Below are 23,847 nucleotides of genomic sequence, written 5' to 3' on the forward strand. Positions count from 1 at the left end.
TTCTGGGTTATAATCCAGTAACTTGCTCAATCAGACGTGAACCTATCAAAGATTCAAGAGGGGCAAGAATTTGCAGCTTTAAATGTTCCTATTCTTATTCCCTTATCTTCTTAAGTGCGTTAAAAATTACATTTAATAAATAATAAAGTTGATGCGGCAGTTTCAACCAATCGATTTTTTCTTCTTTTCCTCTTAATAAGGATTGATCCTTAGGTTGTTGGGATTGTTATGTTAATATTGTGAAATAGTTGTGAGATAAAAATAATTTCTAGAATTACTTTTCTCATAAAGGACGAAGAAAATCACCATATTTATTGGATAACCAAGAGGTATTCCTCCTATGCTCTTTTTCATAAACCTCTTCGAGCTACTTCAAATTTAATACCTAATTCAGGACTCTTCTGTGACGAAGTATATCATCTATAAACCTAAAAGAATTTTACAAGAATTCCATGCAAATTTACAAGAATTTTAAACCACGAGCTTAGACTAAAATTCAGTAGATCAACGAAGTCAGCTTTGACCAGAGTATATCATCACAACAACCATCATCTTCCCCATGATTCCTTCTTTAATCTCTTGTATAGAACATAGCCTAATTTGCGAAAAAGTCCCCTCCACCGGAAGTCGCAATCAGCCAAGAGCAGTCACTGCTTTTTATTTTTTCAGTGAACAAAAAAGCATAACAATGTCACTGTATGCGAAAATAATCTGCGTTGTCTAGTAATATGTCGCCAGCAGTTGGGGGTAAGTTATTCCTAGAAAAATGTTTTTGAACTTGGGCATGAGTCTCTGCCTCATGCTTGAACGTCTGAACTAACTCTTGCAGCTCCAATATCTTAGCATAAACCTGCGCCTCAGTAACAGGCTTTTTCAACCCAAGATAAAGTAACTGCAATCAGTATAACTCCTACGCAAAGGAGGATGGCTGCAAATAAACCAAATGCATATGGTGTATTCTCTGCTCCAGGTATTCCATCAACATTGATCCCAAATAGCCCAGTGATTATGGAAAGAACGAGGCCACAGCCCCCGAAAACAGTGAGATTATGGGTTACTCGAAGGCTTTTATCCTGAATTAATATTTACAAAAGATGAGAAACTTATGACATGTTTGGCCACATTAACTATTACCTAGAAGTTCAAAAGTTTCATAGTACATTTTGGTTTTGTTTGCAAACCTGCAACCACGCATGGACAGTACTTTGCATCACGTCTTGAATGGTAAACAAGCGGCCACGAACAGCTTCTTGCTCCTCAATCATTTCTCTTGTACTTTTTCTTACACCCTCTAATAAGCTTCTTGCTGCATTTCCTCTCAAATGTTGGAGAAGCTCAAAAACGATTTCCTCTCTTGCATGAAGTGACCACTTCACTCTGATCACCTGTAAGAGAACCTGGAAAATTATAGATTGTCGTCTTTGTACCTATGAACTTCAGTGGCAGGGTGACCTTACAAGATTGTCAAACAAAAAGTAAATGGTAACATTGGGTAGCCTTAGTATGATAATATATTAAAATAATCAACAGTATCTTGTTCCAACCTGAACAAGTAATGGAAACAAGGTTAGAGAAATATGGAGACGGTGCAAAAGTTTTTTATTACAAATTTACATAATTGGAGTATTGTATATAGGCAAGAAGAAATCATGAGAGAAAATAATGCATATGACAACCAACGAAAACATTCCTGGGGTGTTAAATAAGTAAGTCTTAGTTTAACGTGAGTGTTAAAAACGAACCTCTGATAGTATTAGAACTCCACATCTGAATAAGCTATTAACCATATATTTCCAGTTCTCTAGAAAAATTATTTGTAGCGCGAGCTTAAAATGACCAATACCCATCCTAGATATCCACTCAAATGTTTACTACATTTCCTGTAAACTATTTGGGGAGGAATGCCTTTATGTCAATCCCATCCTTCATTATCTCTGGGGCTTCCACAGTCACAATCACAAGGGCTAGCTAAATGGATAGATGATTCATACATGAAAAAATCACCAACAAGCACAAGTGCTCACAAAAGCATATATTTTACTACAATTCTAGAATCCAAAAGATTAAATGACTTATTATCTCTTTAGCCTGCATAGAAGCTACAGAAAATAAAAGTAATCTATCTTTTGCCTGTAGCTTCAGTCACAAGCATATAGTTCTACCACTAGAAAAGAAAGAAAGCTTGACTTGATTCTACTTAATGTTGCTTGGGCTGCATGTCTAACGCCATATATAGTTGAAGAACTGTTTACTTATCCAACAAAAAAAAAGAGTTGAAGAACGGTTTAAGATAGATGATGGAAATCCAAAATGTGAGAATACTAATTCAACATCATCCACTCAGATGTTATTCCGATTATCTAGTAGTGAAAAGGTCCAAGATGCTATGCAAAAGAAAGAGATCTCTCTTAAGCTTGCTCGCCAGATCTCTCAAAATTCTGGTCCAGTCGTTTTTTCTAAGCTCATTGAATTCTTCTTCCAATTATCTAGGAAGATGGAGTTCTTGTTTACATTTAGTTAGGAAGATTGCTTCCATAACACTTGTTTTTTGTTTCAGATTTTCCTTTCCTGTTTTAATCTACGTTTATTTCTGTTTTGTGGTGTCACGAGGTGGACTTTATTTCTCATTGTAATGTATTGTTTCATTAGTAAAGTTTCTTATTCATCCAAAAAAAAAAACAAGTAGCGAGTATTCACTACCATAACAAATAAATATATAGGGGAATAAGAGGTGAAAAGATCACCTTAAAATTTTATTTAACATTATTGCCATAATCACTCAGCAGTTACGATATATCAAAATTCCATAAATATCATATCCCAGCTGGCATACTCATGGACTATTCTCTGCAAGTGCCTCCATGCTAGCAAGGAGAAGTAACATACCTGTCTTGATAGCTTTCTGACTTCTTGGTTGAGAATTATAGTAAAGAGATGCAAATCTTCATGGTTTCTCCTATTCATAGGGGGAATTATTGGTCAGCATCGTAGATATAAAATTGTGGAGAAAAATTACTTTAAAGATAATGAGGTAACAAGACCTGTTCATGAACTTCAATTCAATCTCATCTGCCGCCCCAAATATGTCTTTACGAAATAGCCTATAAAACAAATAAAGCGTCAAATTTGTCCAGAAGATTGAAAATTGAAATGTTGAGAGGCTGAGAGCTATATGATCAAACACAAAATACTTATGATATTATGGATGATGAAACAGAAATAAGAGTCAAAGCTTGAAATAGAAAAACTGACAGATTTTCAGAATGTCTGTTATAAAGTAACCACCCAAATAATGGCACAATGTGATCTTAATAATTAATGTTACATGCATCTGCCCCACACGCTTCAATAATACTTATTTGTGTGTGCCTGAGTGTATTGTGTGTGGGTGTGTCTTCAATAATACTTATTTGAGAGAGAGAGAGAGAGAGATTTTTTTTGTATTTTTATGATTTTCGGAAACATCATTAGCTAAATTTTTTAAAGAGATTATTTCTAGTGTTATTTTATTTAGTGCATTTGGAACTCCAAACACGTTAACTGCTATTTCATCATCCTTGAAAGAATAGTCAAAGACATTCTATATGAGAATGGAAAGAAGATAACCCAAGTGGTTGAGAGATATGTGACTGGTCAATTGTCAAGAGACAGACGGCATAGCTTTTCTTTAGAGGGAGACATTGTGCTAAATTTGTTTTTCATTTGTAGACGATGGTAAGGTTCTGTTTGGCATATAATAAGGAAATGGACTAAAGGCCTCAATGAGAAGTACATAATGATGGCAGATGAAAACCTGCATCCATTTATATCCGTTATTGTGTTCTGAGTTGTATCTAAACCATATCAGTCCCAAGCCAAGGAAACGACAAAAGTCTTGTAAAGAAGTTGATCAGCAAGAACCAGTAGATCGCCAGTGAGACCCATGGTAAAATCATAATAAACAATTGGCCTCATATCGAGGAGCATTGAAGCACTTCTTTACGTCTCCCCTCTCTCTTTCTAGTTAGGTGTCTCCCCTTGTATACTCCCGGTGTACTTAGGGGCGCCTTACGCTTTAATAAGATTGGTTTATTACTTATAAAAAAAAAAAAAAGATTAAATAGATTTTATGAGCAGATAGCAACCCTAGATTAATATTTCTGAACCATAATTCAAAAATGTCAATTACTTTTGTCACACACGACTCTTGGCATGTACGATACATGTGACTGTCTAAAGAAAAGGGAAAAAAATGGAGACTTTTCACAAAACTCAGAAGATATTGAAGCATTTCAAAATTACACACGAGTATACATCAATGTTTCTGTGTCATTCAGAAGTATGCAGGCTTCTAAATCTTTCATATATATAAACAACAGTATTATCCATGCATTCATTACCTATCATCCCATCGAGTAAGGCGGCAAACTAGATGTGCTATGACTTCATGCACTGTTCTTGGTGCATTATAACCTCCAGTAAGAAGAAGCTCCTATCCAAAAGCAGAGCACCAAATCTATGAGGCAGTAATGAAGTAAATAGAAAAGTCATACGTATTTTCAATTAGGGGCAGATTATGAAACTTTTATGGGAAGGCCCAAAAAGCACAAATCTGTTTGAAGTGGTTATATGGATAACTTCTAGGATACTTGGGGGAGCTTTTGACAAAGTAGTATACTAGTTAGTGATAAAATATTTTGTTACCCCCACCACAAATCTGTCCCTGTTTTCGTCTCATAATAAGCCTTTGGACCATTGAAAATATCTTTCTTTCAAGCATGAACAACCTGAACTTCTGTGATGCCCAACACATTTATTCTGGAAACATGTTTCCAGAATGTAAAATCTGTTTACATTAGGGGCAGATTATTCTAGAAAAGTTATACGTATTTTCAATTAGGGGCAGATTATGAAACTTTTATGGGCAGGCCCAAAAAGAACAAATGTGTTTGAAGTGGTTATATGGATAACTTTTTTTTTTTTTTTTTTGATAAGTAAGAAAGTGGTTATATGGATAACTTCTAGAATACTTGGGGGGGATTTTGACAAAGTAGTATACTAGTTAGTGACAAAATATTTTGTTACCCCCACCACAAATCTGTCCCTGTTTTCGTCTCATAAGCCTTTGGACCATTGGAAATATCTTTCTTTCAAGCATGAACAACCTGAAGTTCTGTGATGCCCAACACATTTATTCTGGAAACATGTCCTTTTACATGCAATGCAGTTATTAGGAAGTTTTGTGCTTGCCAGGACCGAAGTACAATGGGGATGTCGTCTTCATCAACAAAAGGATCACCAACTGATTGTCCCAAGAGCTCAAATAGCAGCCCTCCAGCAACCCTAACTGGGACCTGAATAATAGATAGTATTAAGTATAATAAAGAATCCAACACAATCACAGTCCATAAAAAATTTGAAGGACAAAATTTATTGACTTTTGAAACCACTTTTCCATAAGAGCAATTACAGCAAACTATTATCTTCCGGTTATTCATCTCATTCTAATAATGAAATACAAAGTAAACACTTAATAACTTAGTTCAATGTACAGTACATAGCTATAGTTAGAACCATTAACTTAAAGGGTGATTGTATAAATGAAAATACCATCAAGATTGACCATCGGTGGATGACTCGTGCACCCCCCCCACACCCCCCCCCCCCCCCCCCCCCAAAAAAAAAAAAAAAAAACTTCTTTGCAGGTATTGTAGTTTTTAGTCAAACTACAAAAATGCAACATTTGCATCTTCCATCTTGCAAAGTCCTTTTAAAGCAATTTAAACAAAGTGCAAAGCCAGGTCAACTGTCCCTACATGTGATCTTGTGCAAGAGGTGGCAGACAGTATCAATAACTTCCAAACTTAAATACTGTAATTTGTATTCCCTCCCTCTTCCCTTCTCATTATACCCATATCGGATTTCATATCGATGATCTAGCGACTAACTAGATAGCCGACACTGAATATTAACTCAAGAGAGCTTTAAAAATCCTGACTTCCTAGCTTCAGAAACTTGAATAGTTATTTAACATTTAGCTTTAATATTCTAATAGTTATTAATAGCTCATCATGTCATTATAAGAACAATTAGACGTTTGATTATTGGAAGTTTTTTTATTCAGATCTATCAAATGCCATGGCTAGAAGTGTCGTCGTTTCAAGAAACAACAGGCATTTACTTTTTAGAAATAGGTGGTTTCCGTCAAAAAGATCATGTGAACTCTATATATTACTATATAGAATAACTCCATATGAATTGTGGATCTTGAACCAATAGAGCTGTTACTCTAAGAGAATAATAATTTTATGATTTCTAATTTCTACATATTCTTTATTGACTTATCTTGTTTTTGTTTTTACTCATACTTTCTATTGCAAAAATTGAATTTAGGTCATCTTTCACGTCTTTTAGAAAATACACGGTGGACAAATTAAAAGGACAAAATATTATATAGCATAGGAAGAAGTTTAACTACTAAGAGAGGGGATGGGGGATGAAAAACTAATGTAAAAAGTACAGACTTATCAAAGCCGATAAGCTCTTTTTCAAACAATACCTCCTTCCCAGTACAAATTGGGTGCAGGGTGTAGTTCTAGGTTCAAGACCCACCGGTCATGTGAAATCCGTAAAACTGTCAGTTTTGTTGCTTTACAGAAGTAGGACTCTGTAACATTTATTGACAAGATATGTCCAATTATACTCAATTTTATCCAAGGTTCAGTCATTCAGTCACATATTAACATAAAGAATCTTAGAATGCAAAGAATAACAAAAAATTATCCAAATTCCTGGTTCAGCCCAAAACACAAAATTCATATTCCCTTCCCTCAGAGAAGTATAACCAACTGTATAGCTATTAACAATTCAGCACTCTTTATTTGCTTCAGACGCCTGATACAGATCATGGCTTTAGGTCAATGATCATGTGGTACATTCTACTCTAAATGCAAGTCATGTAATACACGAAACTAAATAACCAATAAAATTGGCAATTTCAGATATACTCAAAAAAGAAATCTACCTCATACAGAAGGTGTTTCATCCTCTCACTAATCAGGCGACTTTCATCTGTTAAAGCTAAACTTACAGCTGTATGTAAGAACTCAGCCTTGCTGAGCCATGCCTGAATGGAGGGGTGATCTGCAGAGACATGGCACCACCATATGGGCTCTGCCGGGTGCTCCCAGTATGGAGCTGCTAAATCTGCAACAGTTAGATCAGATTCATCATCTATGGACTCAAACTGCTGCAAGACCAAGTCCGTGTCCACTTGCACAGTTTTGACAAGTTCTGAAATTCTAGCCCAGCCAATTGATACCCAGTGACTACCATCAAGTCTTTCTATACCATGAAATTGGCTTGATTGGTGCATTTGGCCATATTTGTTGTTATCAAAAGAGGAAGTCTCATTGCTCCTGAGACCAATTAATTTATTCTTATCTAGACTTGGTGAAGAAACCTCAGCTTGTCCATGTTCAGGCACGCGCATCATTGAATATTCACCCTCTATATGCTGTGTGGATGGGATCTTTGAACCAGATCTTGAACTAATTGGTTTTTTTGGGCCACGAATGAATTCAAAAGCACAAATAAGCCCATCTGTCCAAAGATCATTTCGCAGCTGGTCATCTTTATTAGAATGATTTTTATGGCTATCTGGCTTCTTCATGTTATTGCCTCGGGAACTAGAGGGGTTTTCACCAATGTCACTCACACAACAGGAACCTCACATGGTCACATGCATCTATTTCCTGAAACAACCCCACTGACGCCAGCTTTTCAAGAAGCCCACCTTGACATGCTGAGAAGTTGAGTTTGGTAAACTGCAAGAGGACCATCCCAAGTTAATGCTGCAAAGCTCATGGGGAAAGCAAAATTCAAAAAAAAAAAAAAACAAACACACACACACATTTCACCACTGTAACAAAAGCCACAACTCCATAGCTCTTTAACAACTCCTCACTGTCACCGCCACCATCTAATTCGCACTTAACAATTTACAAGAAGAAACATATTTCCCAGAAAGACTAGAAATTCGTCTTTCTATAATTTTCAACCATTCCAAGTTTTTTTTTTTTTTGATGAATAAGTACTTTTTCCATAAACAACTGAAACCAAACCATTCCAAAGTTTTCTATAATTATCATCGTCTGGTTTGTTACAATTTACCTGATCACAAATTTAGCCACCAACCATTACAAAGAATCCCAATCTAAAATGAAAATTTCAACAAAGATAAGAGCCTAAGCAAGCATGCATTGGCAAAAAAGCAATTGAAATCCAAACAATTAAAGCAGCTAGCCAATGATTAAAAGCTCAATAATCAACATGGAGTAATAAAAAAATATAAAGGCGTAATCAGCTTTGGAATCTAACCATGACTGCAATGAGTAGTAACGAACAACGAAATTACCAGGGAATGAAGATGCTGGAGAAAGCGAGTGTACTTCCAGAGACAGAGATGGAGAGCGTGGGTATCAAGTTGGAAGGCGTAATCAGCTTTGGTGAATCTAACCATGACTGCAATGAGAAGTAACGAACAACGAAATTACCCGGGAATGAAGATGCTGGAGAAAGCGAGTGTACTTCCACAGAGAGAGAGAGATGGAGACCGTGGGTATCAAGTTGGGCAGGAGTCCGACTGGAAAAGGTTACTAACATGCCCGGTGGAGAGAGGGAGAAAAAGGTGACTCGTTTGGTTCGAGGAACAATATTTCTATTGGAAAATATAATAATTTTTATAGTAAATAAAAATAGTCAAATAAAATGGTTATTTTTATTCTTAAATTTGGTAAAAACTTATATATTTTAATTGGATTCTAATTAAAATTACTAAAAGAAATTCACATTATTTTTAAAAAAAAAACTAAAATTATCAATAAAAAAAATTAAATTTGTGAAATCACACGTGGGATTTTGTTGATTTAATAATGAATTTGAAAAAATATATATATATATATAATTTTTTTTTTTTTTTATATGTCTATATAAGAGAAGGATGAGGGATTCGAACTAGTGACCTCCGCTTCATAAGACATGGTCTCCAGCCAATTGAGCTACCACTTAGGAACTCGAATTTAAAAATATGTGTGTGAGAGAGAAAAATAATAATCAAACACATCTCCGGATCCGGTAGCTTCGAGCAAATTACCAAGCTCCTTTATTTTCCTAACAGATTCTGCGGCGAAAACAGTACACTATAAATGAATTAGTCTGATAGGAAGTAGCAGTTGCTTCACTTAAATGCTTTCTTAATTTACGTAATTAAATTATTTTTTTGTTTCGATAGTTAAATGTATTTTACAATTGCTTCTATTATATTTTACTTTGTTATTTAAATATTATTTAAATTAAATGCTACAGGAACCATAAATTATTTAAATATTATTTCAAAGAAATGTTAGAGAGAAAGAAAAGATAAAGTTTTTTTTTTTTTTTTTTTATATTAAAATAATGTTCAGGAAATTATTTTTGCTTTCTAAGATTTAGAGTATAACTTTTAGTTCACTTATGTTTTCATATTGCATGGAACAATGAGAGAATCTAATTGAAGTGATTTTTTTTAAGAGTGTTTTTTACATTAATTATTGACCTTTTTATTTTTATTAAATAAAAAAAATACAAAACCATGTAAATGGGTTGAGGTCTAGTTTTGTGTTTTTTTTTTTTTTTTTTTTTTTTTTTTTTTTTTTTTTTAAAAAAAAAATTAAAAAAAAAAAAAAAAATATAATAGTTGTGTCAATGATAATGTCTTTTTGTGGCGACTAACCGAATTACTCGTAAAAACACAGTTCTACTTCTTCTTTTTTGGCAAATCTTGTCGCATGATAAATTATTGTTGTCAGGATTCGATCTATATATAAAGGCCCGAGGAGTAAAACTTAAACAAGAAAATAGGTTTTGATGTATGAAATGTGTTTTATGGGAGAAGTGGTGGGATTTGGAGTTGTATTAGTAGAGGGGTTTGAGGTAAGAGCGGGGGTTAATGGGAGCCGTTTGATTTGGGAAGTTATCGACGGCACCAAGGAAGCATTTGAGAAGTCTGTATTTACCAAAACTCAAAAGACAAATGCACGGACAGGACAGAAGGTAACCTGTTTCCTTAATTGTTTTAATTTTTAAAGTCCTTAAATTAGTTATATCAAATAAATAAATGAATAAATGAATGCCTTTCTCCCTGGATGTTTTTATTGGTGTCTTATATATAATCTTTCTAGTCTTATATTGATTTTGTTTGATCTCCTCCCCCCCTTCTTCCTCCCCTGAAGTGCCCTGGTTTGCAAGTGAGACTGTTTATGTGTTGATCTCTAGTGAGAGCTATGTTTATGTGTGGAGTATTATCCAATCCATGCGAAGGGGTGCTTTATACGGATTCGAAGTTTACCTGGGTGAGTACTAATTGACCGAAGGTTCCTTGTCATAAAAAAATAAAAAATAAAAAAATAAAAAAAAAAAAAAAAGAAAAAAAAGAAAAGGAAAAAGAACTACGTTTTATGTGTCTTGAGTTCTTTGTTTTGATTCTTATAGTGTACAATATTAACATCTACCTACTCTATCTACAGCGGAAATAGCAATGTTTGAGAACAACATCGTTGTTTACAAGTTTGTTCAAGACCTTCACTTTTTCGTTACTGGGGGTGAAGATGAAAACGAGCTCATTTTAGCCACTGTTCTTCAGTGATTTTTCGATGCTGCTGGCCTTCTTCATAATTGCTGTTCCTTTTTACCCTCTTTTTGTAATTCAATTGTTGTAATTATTCATTTATTAACTCTTTTATATACTTTCTTTTTTCCCTCATTCCAGAGGTAATGTGGACAAGAAAGAGGCACCGGAGAACTTGGATCTCATTCTATTATGCCTCGATGAAATTGTTGACGGCGGGTATGCAATATGTATTTTTGTGTACTTCCTTTTTCCTTTCATTTTTAATTTTTAATTTTTAGCTCTATTTATTGATATTTTATCTTCCATAGCTATGCCTCTTTTGTTTGTCTGGGTAGCTAAAACTAAAAATATTGAAAAATTAGATCCTAAAAATCCTGTAGTGTAGAAGTTTTATTTGGTGAAATTTAATGGTTGTGTTATTATTGTGAGGCATAGCCCACATACAAGCTCATCAATATTTCTAAAGCCTCAGTTGGAAATTGCTGTTCCAAAATCATTTTCCTGAGGATTCTTCTGTGTTGGTATTATCTATTTGGTTGGGAATTATTACAATTGACTGTGCCTAGTTTTAGTGGGTACTCTAGTAGAACCTTCAGAAACCAGAGGAGTGCCATCTGGTAGCTTGACCTTCTACTATCTTATTGTTAAAGAAGCTTTTATAGCTTGTAATTATTATTATCTTGGATTACTATTTCTTCATAGCTATGTGTGCCGTCAACTCTTCAGGGGCATGTCTTCCCACCAGATTTAACTAATTTGTATCTGCTACAGAATTGTTCTTGAGACAGATGCAAATATTATAGCGGGGAAGGTTGCAAGTAATAGTATGGATGCATGCTGGAGCTCCTTTGTCTGAGCAGGTATCAAAATCCTGTTCTTCCCTCCCTCCCCCAATTTTCTTTCATCTCTTCCCAAAGGGAATGCAGTAAACATTTAGTTGAACAAATGGACAACCACTGCTACCATATTTAAGTTGTATCCTTGTTTTGATTTTTTTTTCACCGACAATAAGTCAAGCACTGGCCACTGCACGGGAGCATCTAACAAGATCTCTTCTTAAATGATGCATATGCTGTACAAAAGTAGAGGAGGAAGGAGGGAATGTCTTCTTTTTTCTTTCTTTTTTTTTTTTTTTTTTTTTTCCGGTATACTTGTGATCTAGTTTATAAGCTTCAAATTTACCTCAATCTTGCATACTTGATTCAGTTGATATTCATGTCCAAATGTTGATCTTGTTTTTTTTTTTTTTTGTAAACTTGATTGGTTTGGACGTCAGATGCCAATGCCAGTGGTATAGAAGAATTGCTTTTAAACTTTATGAGATCAGGCAGTAACATGCACTCCACCTGTGTACACATATATGAGAGCATTTGTGTCAATATTCATCAATCCCATTGGCAGCTTAAGTTGCCGTGCATGCTTTGTTTTACAGAGTACGTTTAATTTGCACCTTAGATAAGTTCAATGAAGATTCTTGGAGAAGTTTTGAAAATTTTCTTGCTTCTGAGAGGTAGGGGGTTTCAGAGAAGTACCAACTACCAACTACCAACTGCACGCAAACAGTCAAAACACAAATGCCATACTTCTGGGTTATAATCCAGTAACTTGCTCAATCAGACATGAACCTATCAAAGATTCAAGAGGGAAAGAATTTGCAGCTTTAAATGTTCCTATTCTTATTCCCTTATCTTCTTAAGTGTGTTAAAAATTACATTTTTGTTCCACATCTATCCTAACAAAAAACAATGTTAATGCGGCAGTTTTAACTAATCGATTTTTTCTTCCTTTACTTTTAACAAGGATTGATCTGAAGGTTGTTGGGACCGTTGCGTTAATATTTTGAAATAATTGTAAGATAAAAATGATTTATAGCATTACTTTTCTCATAAAGGACGAAGAAAATCACCATCTTTATTGGATAACCAAGAGGTAGTATGCTCTTTTTCATAAACCTCTTCCAGCTACTTCAAATTTAATATACCTAATTCAGGATCCTTCTGTGACAAAGTACATCATCTATAAACTTACAAGAATTTTACAAGAATTCCATGCAAATTTACAAGAATTTTATACCACGAGCTTAGTCTTTAATCTCTTGTATAGAACATAGCCTAATTTGCAAAAAAGTCCCCTCCACCGGAAGTCGCAATCAGCCAAGAGCAGTCACTGCATTTTCTTTTTTCGGTGAACAAGCATAACAATGTCACTGTATGCGGAAATAATCTGCGTTGTCTACGTATACGTCGCCAGCAGTTGGGGGCAAGTTATTCCTAGAAAAATGTTTTCGGACTTGGGCATGAGTCTCTGCCTCATGCTTGAACTTCTGAACTAACTCTTGCAGCTCCAACATCCTATCTTGAACCTGCGCCTCAGTAACAGGCTTTTTCAACCCAAAATAAAGTAGTCCAACTGCAATCAGTATAACTCCTAAGCAAAGGAGGATGCCCGTAAATAAACCAAATGCATATGGTGTATTCTCTGCTCCAGGCATTCCATCAACATTGATCCCAAATAGCCCAGTAATTATAGAAAGAACGAGACCGCAGCCCCCGAAAACAGTGAGATTATGGGTTACTCGAAGGCTTTTATCCTGAATTAATATTTACAAAAGATGAGAAACTTATGACATGTTTGGCCACATTAACTATTACCTAGAAGTTCAAAAGTTTCAGAGTAGATTTTGGTTTTGTTTGCAAACCTGCAACCACGCACGGACAGTACTTTGCATCACGTCTTGAATGGTAAACAAGCGGCCACGAACAGCTTCTTGCTCCTCAATCATTTCTCTTGTACTTTTTCTTACGCCCTCTAATAAGCTTCTTGCTGCATTTCCTCTCAAATGTTGGAGAAACTCAAAAACGATTTCCTCTCTTGCATGAAGTGACCACTTCACTCTGATCACCTGTAAGAGAACCTGGAAAATTATAGATTGTCGTCTTTGTACCTATGAACTTCAGTGGCAGGGTGACCTTACAAGATTGTCAACAAAAAGTAAATGGTAACATTGGGTAGCCTTAGTATGATAATATATTAAAAAAATCAACAGTATCTTATTCCAACCTGAACAATTAATGGAAACAAGGTTAGAGAAATATGGTGACAGTGCAAAAGTTTTTTCTCCCAATTTACACAATTGGTGTATTGTATATAGGCAAGAAGAAATCATGAGAGAAAATAATGCAAATGAAAACCAACGGAAACATTCCTAGGGTGCTAAATATGTAAGTCTTAGTTTAACATGAGTGTTAAAAACGAACCTCTGATAGTATTAGAATTCCACATCTGAATAAGCTATTAACCATATATTTCCAGTTCTCTAGAAAAACTATTTGTAGCGCGAACTTAAAATGACCAATACCCATCCTGGATAGCCACTCAAATGTTTACAACATTTCCTGTAAACTATTTAGGGAGGAATCCCTTTATGTCAATCCCATCCTTTGTTATCTCTGGGCCTTCCACAGTCACAATCACAAGGGCCAGTTAATGGATAGATGATTCATACATGAAAAAATCACCAACAATCACAAGTGCTAATAAAAGCATATATTTTACTACAAGTCTAGAATCCAAAAGATTAAATGACTTATTATCTCTTTAGCCTGCAGAGAAGCTACAGAAAATAAAAGTAATCTATCTTTTGCCTGTAGCTTCAGTCACAAGCATATAGTTCTACCACTAGAAAAGAGAGAAAGCTTGACTTGATTCTACTTAATGTTGCTTGGGCTGCACGTCTAACTCCATATATAGTTGAAGAACTGTTTACTTATCCAAAAAAAAAAGTTGAAGAAATGTTTAAGATAGATGATGGAAATCCAAAAAGTGAGAATACTAATTCAACATCATCCACTCAGATGTTATTCCGATTATCCTCCAACATGCTATGCAAAAGAAAGAGATCTCTCTTAAGCTTGCTCGCCAGATCCCTCAAAATTCTGGTCCAGTGATTTTTTCTAAGCTCATTGAATTCTTCTTCCAATTGTCTAGGAAGATGGAGTTCTTGTTTGCATTTAGTTAGGAAGATTGCTTCCATAACACTTGTTTTTTGCTTCAGATTTTCCTTTCCTGTTTTAATCTATGTCTATTTCTGTTTTGTGGTGTCACGGGGCGAACTTTATTTCTCATTGTAATGTATTGTTTCATTAGTAAAGTTTCTTATTCATCCAAAAAAAAAAAAAAAACAAGTAGCGAGTATTGACTACCATCACAAATAAATATATAGGGGAATAAGAGGCGAAAAGATCACCTTAAAACTTTATTTAACATTATTGCCTTAATCACTCAGCAGTTATGATCTATGAAAATTCCATAAATATCATATCCCAGCTGGCATACTCATGGACTATTCTCTGCAAGTGCTTCCATTCTAGCAAGGAGAAGTAACATACCTGTCTTGATAGCTTTCTGACTTCTTGGTTGAGAATTATACTAAAGAGCTGCAAATCTTCATGGTTTCTCCTATTCATAGGGGGAATTATTGGTCAGCATCGTAGATATAAAATTGTGGAGAAAATTACTTTAAAAATAATGAGGTAACAAGACCTGTTCATGAACTTCAATTCAATCTCATCTGCCGCCCCAAATATGTCTTTACGAAATAGCCTATAAAACAAATAAAGCGTCAAATTTGTCCAGAAAATTGAAAATTGAAATGTTGAGAGGCTGAGAGATATATGATCAAACACAAAATACTTATGATATTATGGATGATGAAACAGAAATAAGAGTCAAAGCACAAAATAGAAAAGCTGACAAATTTTCAGAATGTCTGTTATAACTGTTATAAAGTAACCACCCAAATAATGGCACAATGTGAACTAAATAATTAATGATACATGCATCTGCTTCACACGCTTCAATAATACTTATATGTGAGTGCCTGCATGTACTGTGTGTGGGTGTGTGTATGAGAGAGAGAGAGAGAGAGAGGGAATGAATTTTATTTTATTTATTTATTTTTTTTACGATTTTCGGAAACATCATTAGCTAAATTTTATAAAAAGATTACTTCTAGTGTTATTTTATTTAGTGCATTTGGAACTCCAAAAATGTCAACTGCTATTTCATCATCCTTGAAAGAATAGTCAAAGATATCCTATATGAGAATGAAAAGAAGATATACATGATGCACTAACCCAAGTGGTTGAGAGATATGTGACTGGTCAATTGTCAAGAGACAGACGGCATAGGTTTTCTTTAGAGGAAGACATTGTGCTAAATTTGTTTTTCATTTGTAGACGATGGTAGGGTTCTGTTTGGCCTATAATAAGGAAATGGACTAAAGGCCTCAATGAGAAGTACATAATGATGACAGATGAAAACCTGCATCCATTTATATCCGTTATTGTGTTCTGAGTTGTATCTTAACCATATCAGTCCCAAGCCATGGAAAAGATAAAAGTCTTGTAAAGAAGTTGATCAGCAAGAACCAGTAGATCGCCAGTAAGACCCATGGTAAAATCATAATAAACAATTGGCCTCATATCGAGCAGCATTGAAGTACTTCTTTACGTCTCCCCTCTCTCTTTCTAGTTAGGTGTCTCCTCCTATATACTCTCGGTGTACTTGGGGGCGCCTTACGCTTTTAATAAGAATGGTTTATTACTTATCAAAAAAAAAAAGAAAAAGATTAAATAGATTTTATGAGCAGATAGCGCCCTAGATTAATATTTCTGAACCATAATTCAAAATTGTCAATTACTTTTGTCACACAACTCTTGGCATGTACGATACATGTGACTGTATAAAGAAAAGGGGAAAAAAATGGAGACTTTTCACAAAACTCTGAAGATATTGAAGCATTTCAAAATTACATACATGAGTATACATCAATGTTTCTGTGTCATTCAGAAGTATGCAGGCTTCTAAAGCTTTCATATATATAAACAACAGTATTTATCCATGCATTCATTACCTATCATCCCATCGAGTAAGGCGGCAAACTAGATGTGATATGACTTCATGCACTGTTCTTGGTGCATTATAACCTCCAGTAAGAAGAAGCTCCTATCCAAAAGCAGAGCACCAAATCTATGAGGCAGTAATGAAGTAAATAGAAAAGTTATACGTATTTTCAGTTAGGGGCAGATTATGAAACTTTTATGGGAAGGCCCAAAAAGCACAAATCTGTTTGAAGTGGTTATATGGATAACTACTAGAATACTTGGGGGTGCTTTTGACAAAGTAGTTTACTAGTTAGTGATAAAATATTTTGTTACCCCCACCACAAATCTGTCCCTGTTGTCGTCTCATAAGCCTTTGGACCATTGAAAATATCTTTCTCTCAAGCATGAACAACCTGAACTTCTGTGATGCCCAACACATTTATTCTGGAAACATGTCCTTTTACATGTTTCCAGAATGTAAAATCTGTTTACATTAGGGGCAGATTATTCTAGAAAAGTTATACATATTTTCAATTAGGGGCAGATTATGAAACTTTTATGGGCAGGCCCAAAAAGAACAAATCTGTTTGAAGTGGTTATATGAATAACTTCTAGAATACTTGGGGGAGCTTTTGACAAAGTAGTATACTAGTTAGTGATAAAATATTTTGTTACCCCCACCACAAATCTGTCCCTGTTTTCGTCTCATAAGCCTTTGGACCATTGAAAATATCTTTCTTTCCAGCATGAACAACCTGAACTTCTGTGATGCCCAACACATTTATTCTGGAAACATGTCCTTTTACATGCAATGCAGTTATTAGGAAGTTTTGTGCTTGCCAGGACCGAAGTACAATGGGGATATCGTCTTCATCAACAAAAGGATCACCAACTGATTGTCCCAAGAGCTCAAATAACAGCCCTCCAGCAACCCTAACTGGGACCTGAATAATAGATAGTATAAAGCATAATAAAGAATCCAACACAATCACAGTCCATAAAAAATTGAAGGACAAAATTTATCGACTTTTGAAACCACTTTTCCATAAGAGCAATTACAGCAAACCATTATCTTCCGGTTATTCATCTCATTCTAATAATGAAATAGAAAGTAAACACTTAATAACTTAGTTCAATGTACAGTACATAGCTATAGTAAGAACCATTAACTTAAAGGGTGATTGTATAAATGAAAATACCATCAAGATTGACCATCAGTGGATGACTCGTGCAACCCCACCCCCCCCCCCCCCCCCCAAAAAAAAAATATATATGTATTCTTTACAGGTATTGTAGTTTTTAGTCAAACTACAAAAATGCTACATTTGCATCCTCCATCTTGCTAAGTCCTTTTAAAGCAATTTAAACAAAGTGCAGTTTTTGAAAGCCAGGGTCAACTGTCCCTACATGTGATCTTGTGCAAGAGGTGGCAGACAGTATCAATAACTTCCAAACTTAAATACTGTAATTTGTATTCCCTCCCTCTTCCCTTCTCATTATACCCATATCAGATTTCATATCGATGATCTAGTGACTAACTAGATAGCCGACACTGAATTTAACTCAATAGAGCTTTAAAAATCCTGACTTCCTAGGTTCAGAAACTTGAATAGTTATTTAACCTTTAGCTTAAATATTCTAATAGTTATTAATAGCTCATCATGTCATTATAAGAACAATTAGACGTTTTATTATTGGAAGTTTTTTATTCAGATCTATCAAATGCCATGGCTAGAAGTGTCGTCGTTTCAAGAAACAACAGGCATTTACTTTTTAGAAATAGGTGGTTTCCGTCAAAAAGATCATGTGAACTCTATATATTACTATATAGAATAACTCCATATGAATTGTGGATCTTGAACCTATAGAGCTGTTACTCTAACAGAGTAATAATTTTATGATTTCTTAATTTCTACATATTCTTTATTGACTTATCTTGTTTTTGTTTTTACTCATACTTTCTATTGTAAAAATTGAATTTAGGTCATCTTTCACTTCTTTTAGAAAAAACACGGTGGACAAATTAAAAGGACAAAATATTATACCGCATAGGAAGAAGTTTAACAACTAAGAGAGGGGATGGGGGATGAAAAACTAATGTAAAAAGTACAGACTTATCAAAGCCGATAAGCTCTTTTTCAAACAATACCTCCTTCCCAGTACGAATTGGGTGGAGGGTGTAGTTCTAGGTTCAAGACCCACCGGTCATGTGAAATCTGTAAAACTGTCAGTTTTGTTGCTTTACAGAAGTAGGACTCTGTAACATTTATTGACAAGATATGTCCAATCAACATTTTATCCAAGGTTCAGTCATACAGTCACATATTAACATAAAGAATCTTAGAATGCAAAGAATAACAAAAAATTATCCAAATCCCTATTTCAGCTTAAAACACAAAATTCATATTCCCTTCCCTCAGAGAAGTATAACCAACTGTGTAGCTATTAACAATTCAGCACTCTTTATTTGCTTCAGACGCCTGATACTGATCATGGCTTTAGGTCAATGATCATTTGGTACATTCTACTCTAAATGCAAGTCATGTAATACACGAAACTAAATAACAAATAAAATTGGCAATTTCAGATATACTCAAAAAAGAAATCTACCTCATACAGAAGGTGTTTCATCCTCTCACTAATCAGGCGACTTTCATTTCTTAAAGCTAAACTTACAGCTGGAAGTAAGAACTCAGCCTTGCTGAGCCATGCCTGAATGGAGGGGTGATCTGCAGAGACATGGCACCACCATATGGGGCCTGCCGGGCGCTCCCAGTATGGAGCTGCTAAATCTGCAACAGTTAGATCAGATTCATCATCTATGGACTCAAACTGCTGCAAGACCAAGTCCGTGTCCACTTGCACAGTTTTGACAAGTTCTGAAATTCTAGCCCAGCCAATTGATACCCAGTGACTACCATCAAGTCTTTCTATACCATGAAATTGGCTTGATTGTTGCATTTGGCTATATTTGTAGTTATCAAAAGTGGAAGTCTCATTGGTCCTGAGATCAATTAATTTATTCTTATCTAGACTTGGTGAAGAAACCTCAGCTTGTCCATTTTCAGGCACGCGCATCATTGAATATTCACCCTCTATATGCTGTGTGGATGGGATCTTTGAACCAGATCTTGAACTAATTGGTTTTTTTCGGCCACGAATGAATTCAAAAGCACAAATAAGCCCATCTGTCCAAAGATCATTTCGCAGCTGGTCATCTTTATTAGAATGATTTTTATGGCTATCTGGCTTCTTCATGTTATTGCCTGGGGAACTAGAGGGGTTTTCACCGATGTCACTCACACAACAGGAACTTCACATGCATCTATTTCCTGAAACAACTCCACTGACGCCAGCTTTTCAAGAAGCCCACGTTGACATGCTGAGAAGTTGAGTTTGGTAAACTGCAAGAGGACCATCCCAAGTTAATGCTGCAAAGCTCATGGGGAAAGCAAAATTCAAAATTCAAAATTCAAAAAAAAAAAACAAAAACAAACAAACAAACGCACACACACATTTCACCACTGTAACAAAAGCCAAACTCCATAGCTCTTTAACAACTCCTCATTGTCACCGCCACCATCTAATTCGCACTTAACAATTTACAAGAAGAAACATATTTCCCAGAAAGACTAGAAATTCGTCTTTCTATAATTTTCAACCATTCCGAGTTTTTTTTCTTTTTTGATGAATAAGTACTTTTTCCATAAACAACTGAAACCAAACCATTCCAAAGTTTTCTATAATTATCATCGTCTGGTTTGTTACAATTTACCTGATCACAAATTTAGCCACCAACCATTACAAGGAATCCCAATCTAAAATGAAAATTTCAACAAAAATAAGAGCCTAAGCAAGCATGCATTGGCAAACAAGCAATTGAAATCCAAACAATTAAAGCAGCTAGCCAATGATTAAAAGCTCAATAATCAACATGGAGTAACAAAAAAATATAAAGGCGTAATCAGTTTTGGAATCTAACCATGACTCATGAATGAAGTGAGAAGTAGCGAACAACGAAATTACCAGGGAATGAAGATGCTGGAGAAAGCGAGTGTCCTTCCAGAGAGAGAGAGAGAGATAGAGAGCGTGGGTATCAAGCTGGGAAGGAATCCGACTGAAAAAGGTTACTAACATGCGCCGAGGTGGAGAGAGGGATAAAAAGGTGACTCGTTTGGTTTGAAGAATAATAATTTTATGAGAAAATATAACAATTATTATCAAAAATAAATGAGTGTGAAATGAAATATTTATTTTTATTCTTAAATTTGGTAATAATTTATATATTTTAATTGAAATTTAATCAAAATTTTTTAAAAAATTAATATTATTTTTTTAAAAAACTCAAATTATAAATAAATAAATAAAAAACATTGAATTTAAGAAATCGTAAGTTTTACCGGTTTAATAATGAATATGAAAATAGAAAAAAAAAAAAAAAAGATATAAAAAAAATGCGAAAAAAAATAATAATCAAATACATCTCCGGATCCGGTAACTTCGAGCAAAGTACCAGGCCCCTTGATCTTCCTAACAGATTCTGCGGCGAAAACAGTACACCATAAATGAATTATCTGAGTAGCAAGTGCTTCACTTAAAATGCTTTTGGGACTGTTTGGTTAGAAACTTTTTTAATATTCTGATAAGGTTTTATTCAAAAATTTAAAAATGTACATCCAATCGGAATAAAATTTAGATTTAAATATTTAAATATTTAAATGGTATAATTATTTTAATCATTACTAATATTAATTTTTATAACACTAATTATTATACACAACTTTTCATACAATCCAATCATTTTCTATTATTAAAAAATATTTTTTTTTTCCAATCTCAAAAATATTTAAGGGATAATTGTACCACTGGTCCCTAGAGTATACCATAATTATGAATCACTCCTTATGGTTTAAAAAGTTCATGGAAGGTGTTTGTGGTAAATTATAATTACAAATCGATTTTTGAAGTCAAATTCTGTTAAAAAATTTGACAGATTCTATTAAATGACATGTCAGTGCCACATCAAACCAATAAGATGGAGACACGTGTCCATTTAAATAAAAAAATATAAATTTATTAAAAAATAAATAAATAAACTTATTTTTTTAAAAAAAAAATTCAAAAAAAGGGGGAAGGGGTGGCTGGGTCACCCCTGGCGGCCATTGTGGTTGGCTTTTTTTTTTTTTTAGAAAAAATAAGTTTATTTATTTATTTTCTAATAAATTTAACACCAATCATTATATACAAACTTTTTATACAATTCAATAATTTCTAATCAATTTCTACCATTAAAAAACATTTTTTTTCTAATCTAAAAAATTCAACACCCAAACACAAATTCAAAAAGAATCTGAATTCTATTTAAAATCCAAACACATTTTCATTGCCTCAAAATCTGCAAACAGATTCAGAATATTATTCTTATTCAAAAATTCAACACCCAAAAGATTCAGATTCAGAATATTATTCTTATTCTTAATTTATGTAATTAAATTATTTTTTGTTTCGATAGTTAAATGCATTTCACAATTGCTTCTATTATATTTTACCTTACTATTTAAATATTATTTAAAATAAATGCCAGAGGAACCAGAAATTATTCAAATATTATTTCAAAGAAATGTTAGAGGAATGAGAGAGAAGAAATAAAGTTTTTATATTAAAATAATGTTAAGAAAACAACTTTTGCTTCTTTAGATTTAGGGTATAACTTTTCGTTCTCGCGTGTTTTCTTAATGTAGGGAATAACAAGAAAATCTAATTGAAGTAATTTTTTTTAAAGTTTTTCCTACATTTAAAAAGAATAATAAAATTTAGAAAAGTTATTGCTAGTGCCCTTACAAAATCATGACATAATCCAAGTTACAATGCCTATTTTTCCAATGCAATCCGTTGAGGCTCTCTGCAATCATATAAACTATCAAATTGTAATGCAATGGATGGTTTGAATTCATCCAAATAATTAAAAAGAAAATAAAAAAAAACACTGACACCTAAATTCGGGCATGGTTTCATATTGCCCACCGAGATGTGATGTATTGCCATCTCATAACACAACTATGACACAATTATTGACCTTTTCTTTTTATTAAATAAAAAATCACAAAACCATGTAAATGGTTTGGGGTTTAGTTTTGTGTTTTCTTTATAATAATAATAAAAAAAAATTAAAGAAAAAAAATCAATAGTTGTGTCAACAGTAATGTCTTTGGGTGGCAAAATATAATTTCTCTTGCCGACCAAGAACCAATTAACTGAGTAATTCTAGAGGTTATATTCATATCATTATTAATTGTGTCCCTTTAAAATTGATACGACTTTTAAAATTACAATTAAATCAAAATTTAATAGTGATTTGTTACAAATACAATAATAATTTTAAATTTTGAAGAAACACAAAAAATGCATGATGAATATAATTTTTAGAATTACTTGTAAAATCACAGTTCTACTTCTTCTTTTTGGCGTTCCCGTTTATTTCAAGGGCCTTATTGATCAAATCCTGTCACATGATAAATTATTTTTATCAGGATTTGATCTATATATAAAGGCCCAAGGAATATAACTTGAACAAGAAAATAGGTTTTGATGTATGAAATGTGTTTTATGGGAGAAGTGGTGGGATTTGGAGTTGTATTAGTATAGGGGTTTGAGGTAAGAGCGGGGGTTAATGGGGGCCGTTCGATTTGGGAAGTTATTGACAGCTAAGAAGCTCGATTTGAGAGAAGTGGGGCAGAGGATGCGAGCCGTTGATAAGATTGGGATGACGAAGATGATTGTTGTATGTGTTGTGCCACATATTGTGCTTCTCTGGCTTCTTTTGAAGATTTTACGGGATTATTATTAATTTGCTCCCTTCTATAAATTTAGAAAAATGCTATTTTTATTTTCTCGTCATTCTCTCATCTTTTTTCGTTGACATGGCAATTGTTGATCAATTCGCCATTGGTTTGTTTTTTTGGGTAATGTCCCGATAACGAAAAATGATATGAGAATGACAATAGAATATCAAATAGCATATCTCATAAATTTATTTATACATTTATAATTTATTGAAGGGTCATTTTCGTTTCTAGTGAAAATAAGATCAACTCTAAAAATTTATGGACTTCGGTTTTTATAACCTTTGATTTCCTCAAGTAAATTATCTCCATCGAAAATAATTAGTGTGGTATGTTAATTTGGGAACACAAGCGTTACTTCTTTTTATTTCTTTCAAAAAAAAGGAACAAAAAGAAAAAAAAAAATCCTACTGCCAAACAACTTTCTTTAAAAAAAAAAAAAAAAAATCAAATATCCTTTCACGTTTATATC

At 34.0% G+C, this 23,847-nt stretch overlaps 1 protein-coding gene, 1 long non-coding RNA gene and 1 pseudogene across 3 annotated transcripts; 1 reads left to right on the plus strand and 2 right to left on the minus strand.

Annotated features, from left to right (window-relative positions):
• Nucleotides 1–297: 297 nt before the first annotated feature.
• LOC133868288 (uncharacterized) lies at nt 298–8,662 on the minus strand (annotated as a pseudogene).
• A 1,094-nt stretch (nt 8,663–9,756) lies between these two features.
• On the plus strand, nt 9,757–12,007 carry LOC133869380 (uncharacterized). Of its 2 annotated transcripts, XR_009900427.1 has the most exons (4): nt 9,757–10,071; nt 10,251–10,370; nt 10,545–10,864; nt 11,420–12,007. It is a non-coding gene; the product is annotated as an uncharacterized LOC133869380 (long non-coding RNA). The 2 variants fall into 2 exon arrangements; XR_009900426.1 differs by lacking the exon at nt 10,251–10,370.
• A 536-nt stretch (nt 12,008–12,543) lies between these two features.
• LOC133868287 (uncharacterized) lies at nt 12,544–20,669 on the minus strand. The gene is made up of 8 exons (XM_062305102.1): nt 20,560–20,669; nt 19,144–19,937; nt 17,289–17,477; nt 16,563–16,654; nt 15,191–15,250; nt 15,037–15,106; nt 13,347–13,550; nt 12,544–13,238 (listed from the first exon to the last, which is right to left on the minus strand). Exons 2-8 carry the CDS (start codon nt 19,789–19,791, stop codon nt 12,852–12,854), a joined length of 1,650 nt encoding a protein of 549 aa, XP_062161086.1. The 5' UTR covers nt 19,792–19,937; nt 20,560–20,669; the 3' UTR covers nt 12,544–12,851.
• Between the last annotated feature and the right edge of the window lie 3,178 nt (nt 20,670–23,847).

This window comes from Alnus glutinosa, chromosome 5 (assembly GCF_958979055.1).
Source record: "Alnus glutinosa chromosome 5, dhAlnGlut1.1, whole genome shotgun sequence".
NCBI classification, from domain to species: domain Eukaryota; kingdom Viridiplantae; phylum Streptophyta; class Magnoliopsida; order Fagales; family Betulaceae; genus Alnus; species Alnus glutinosa.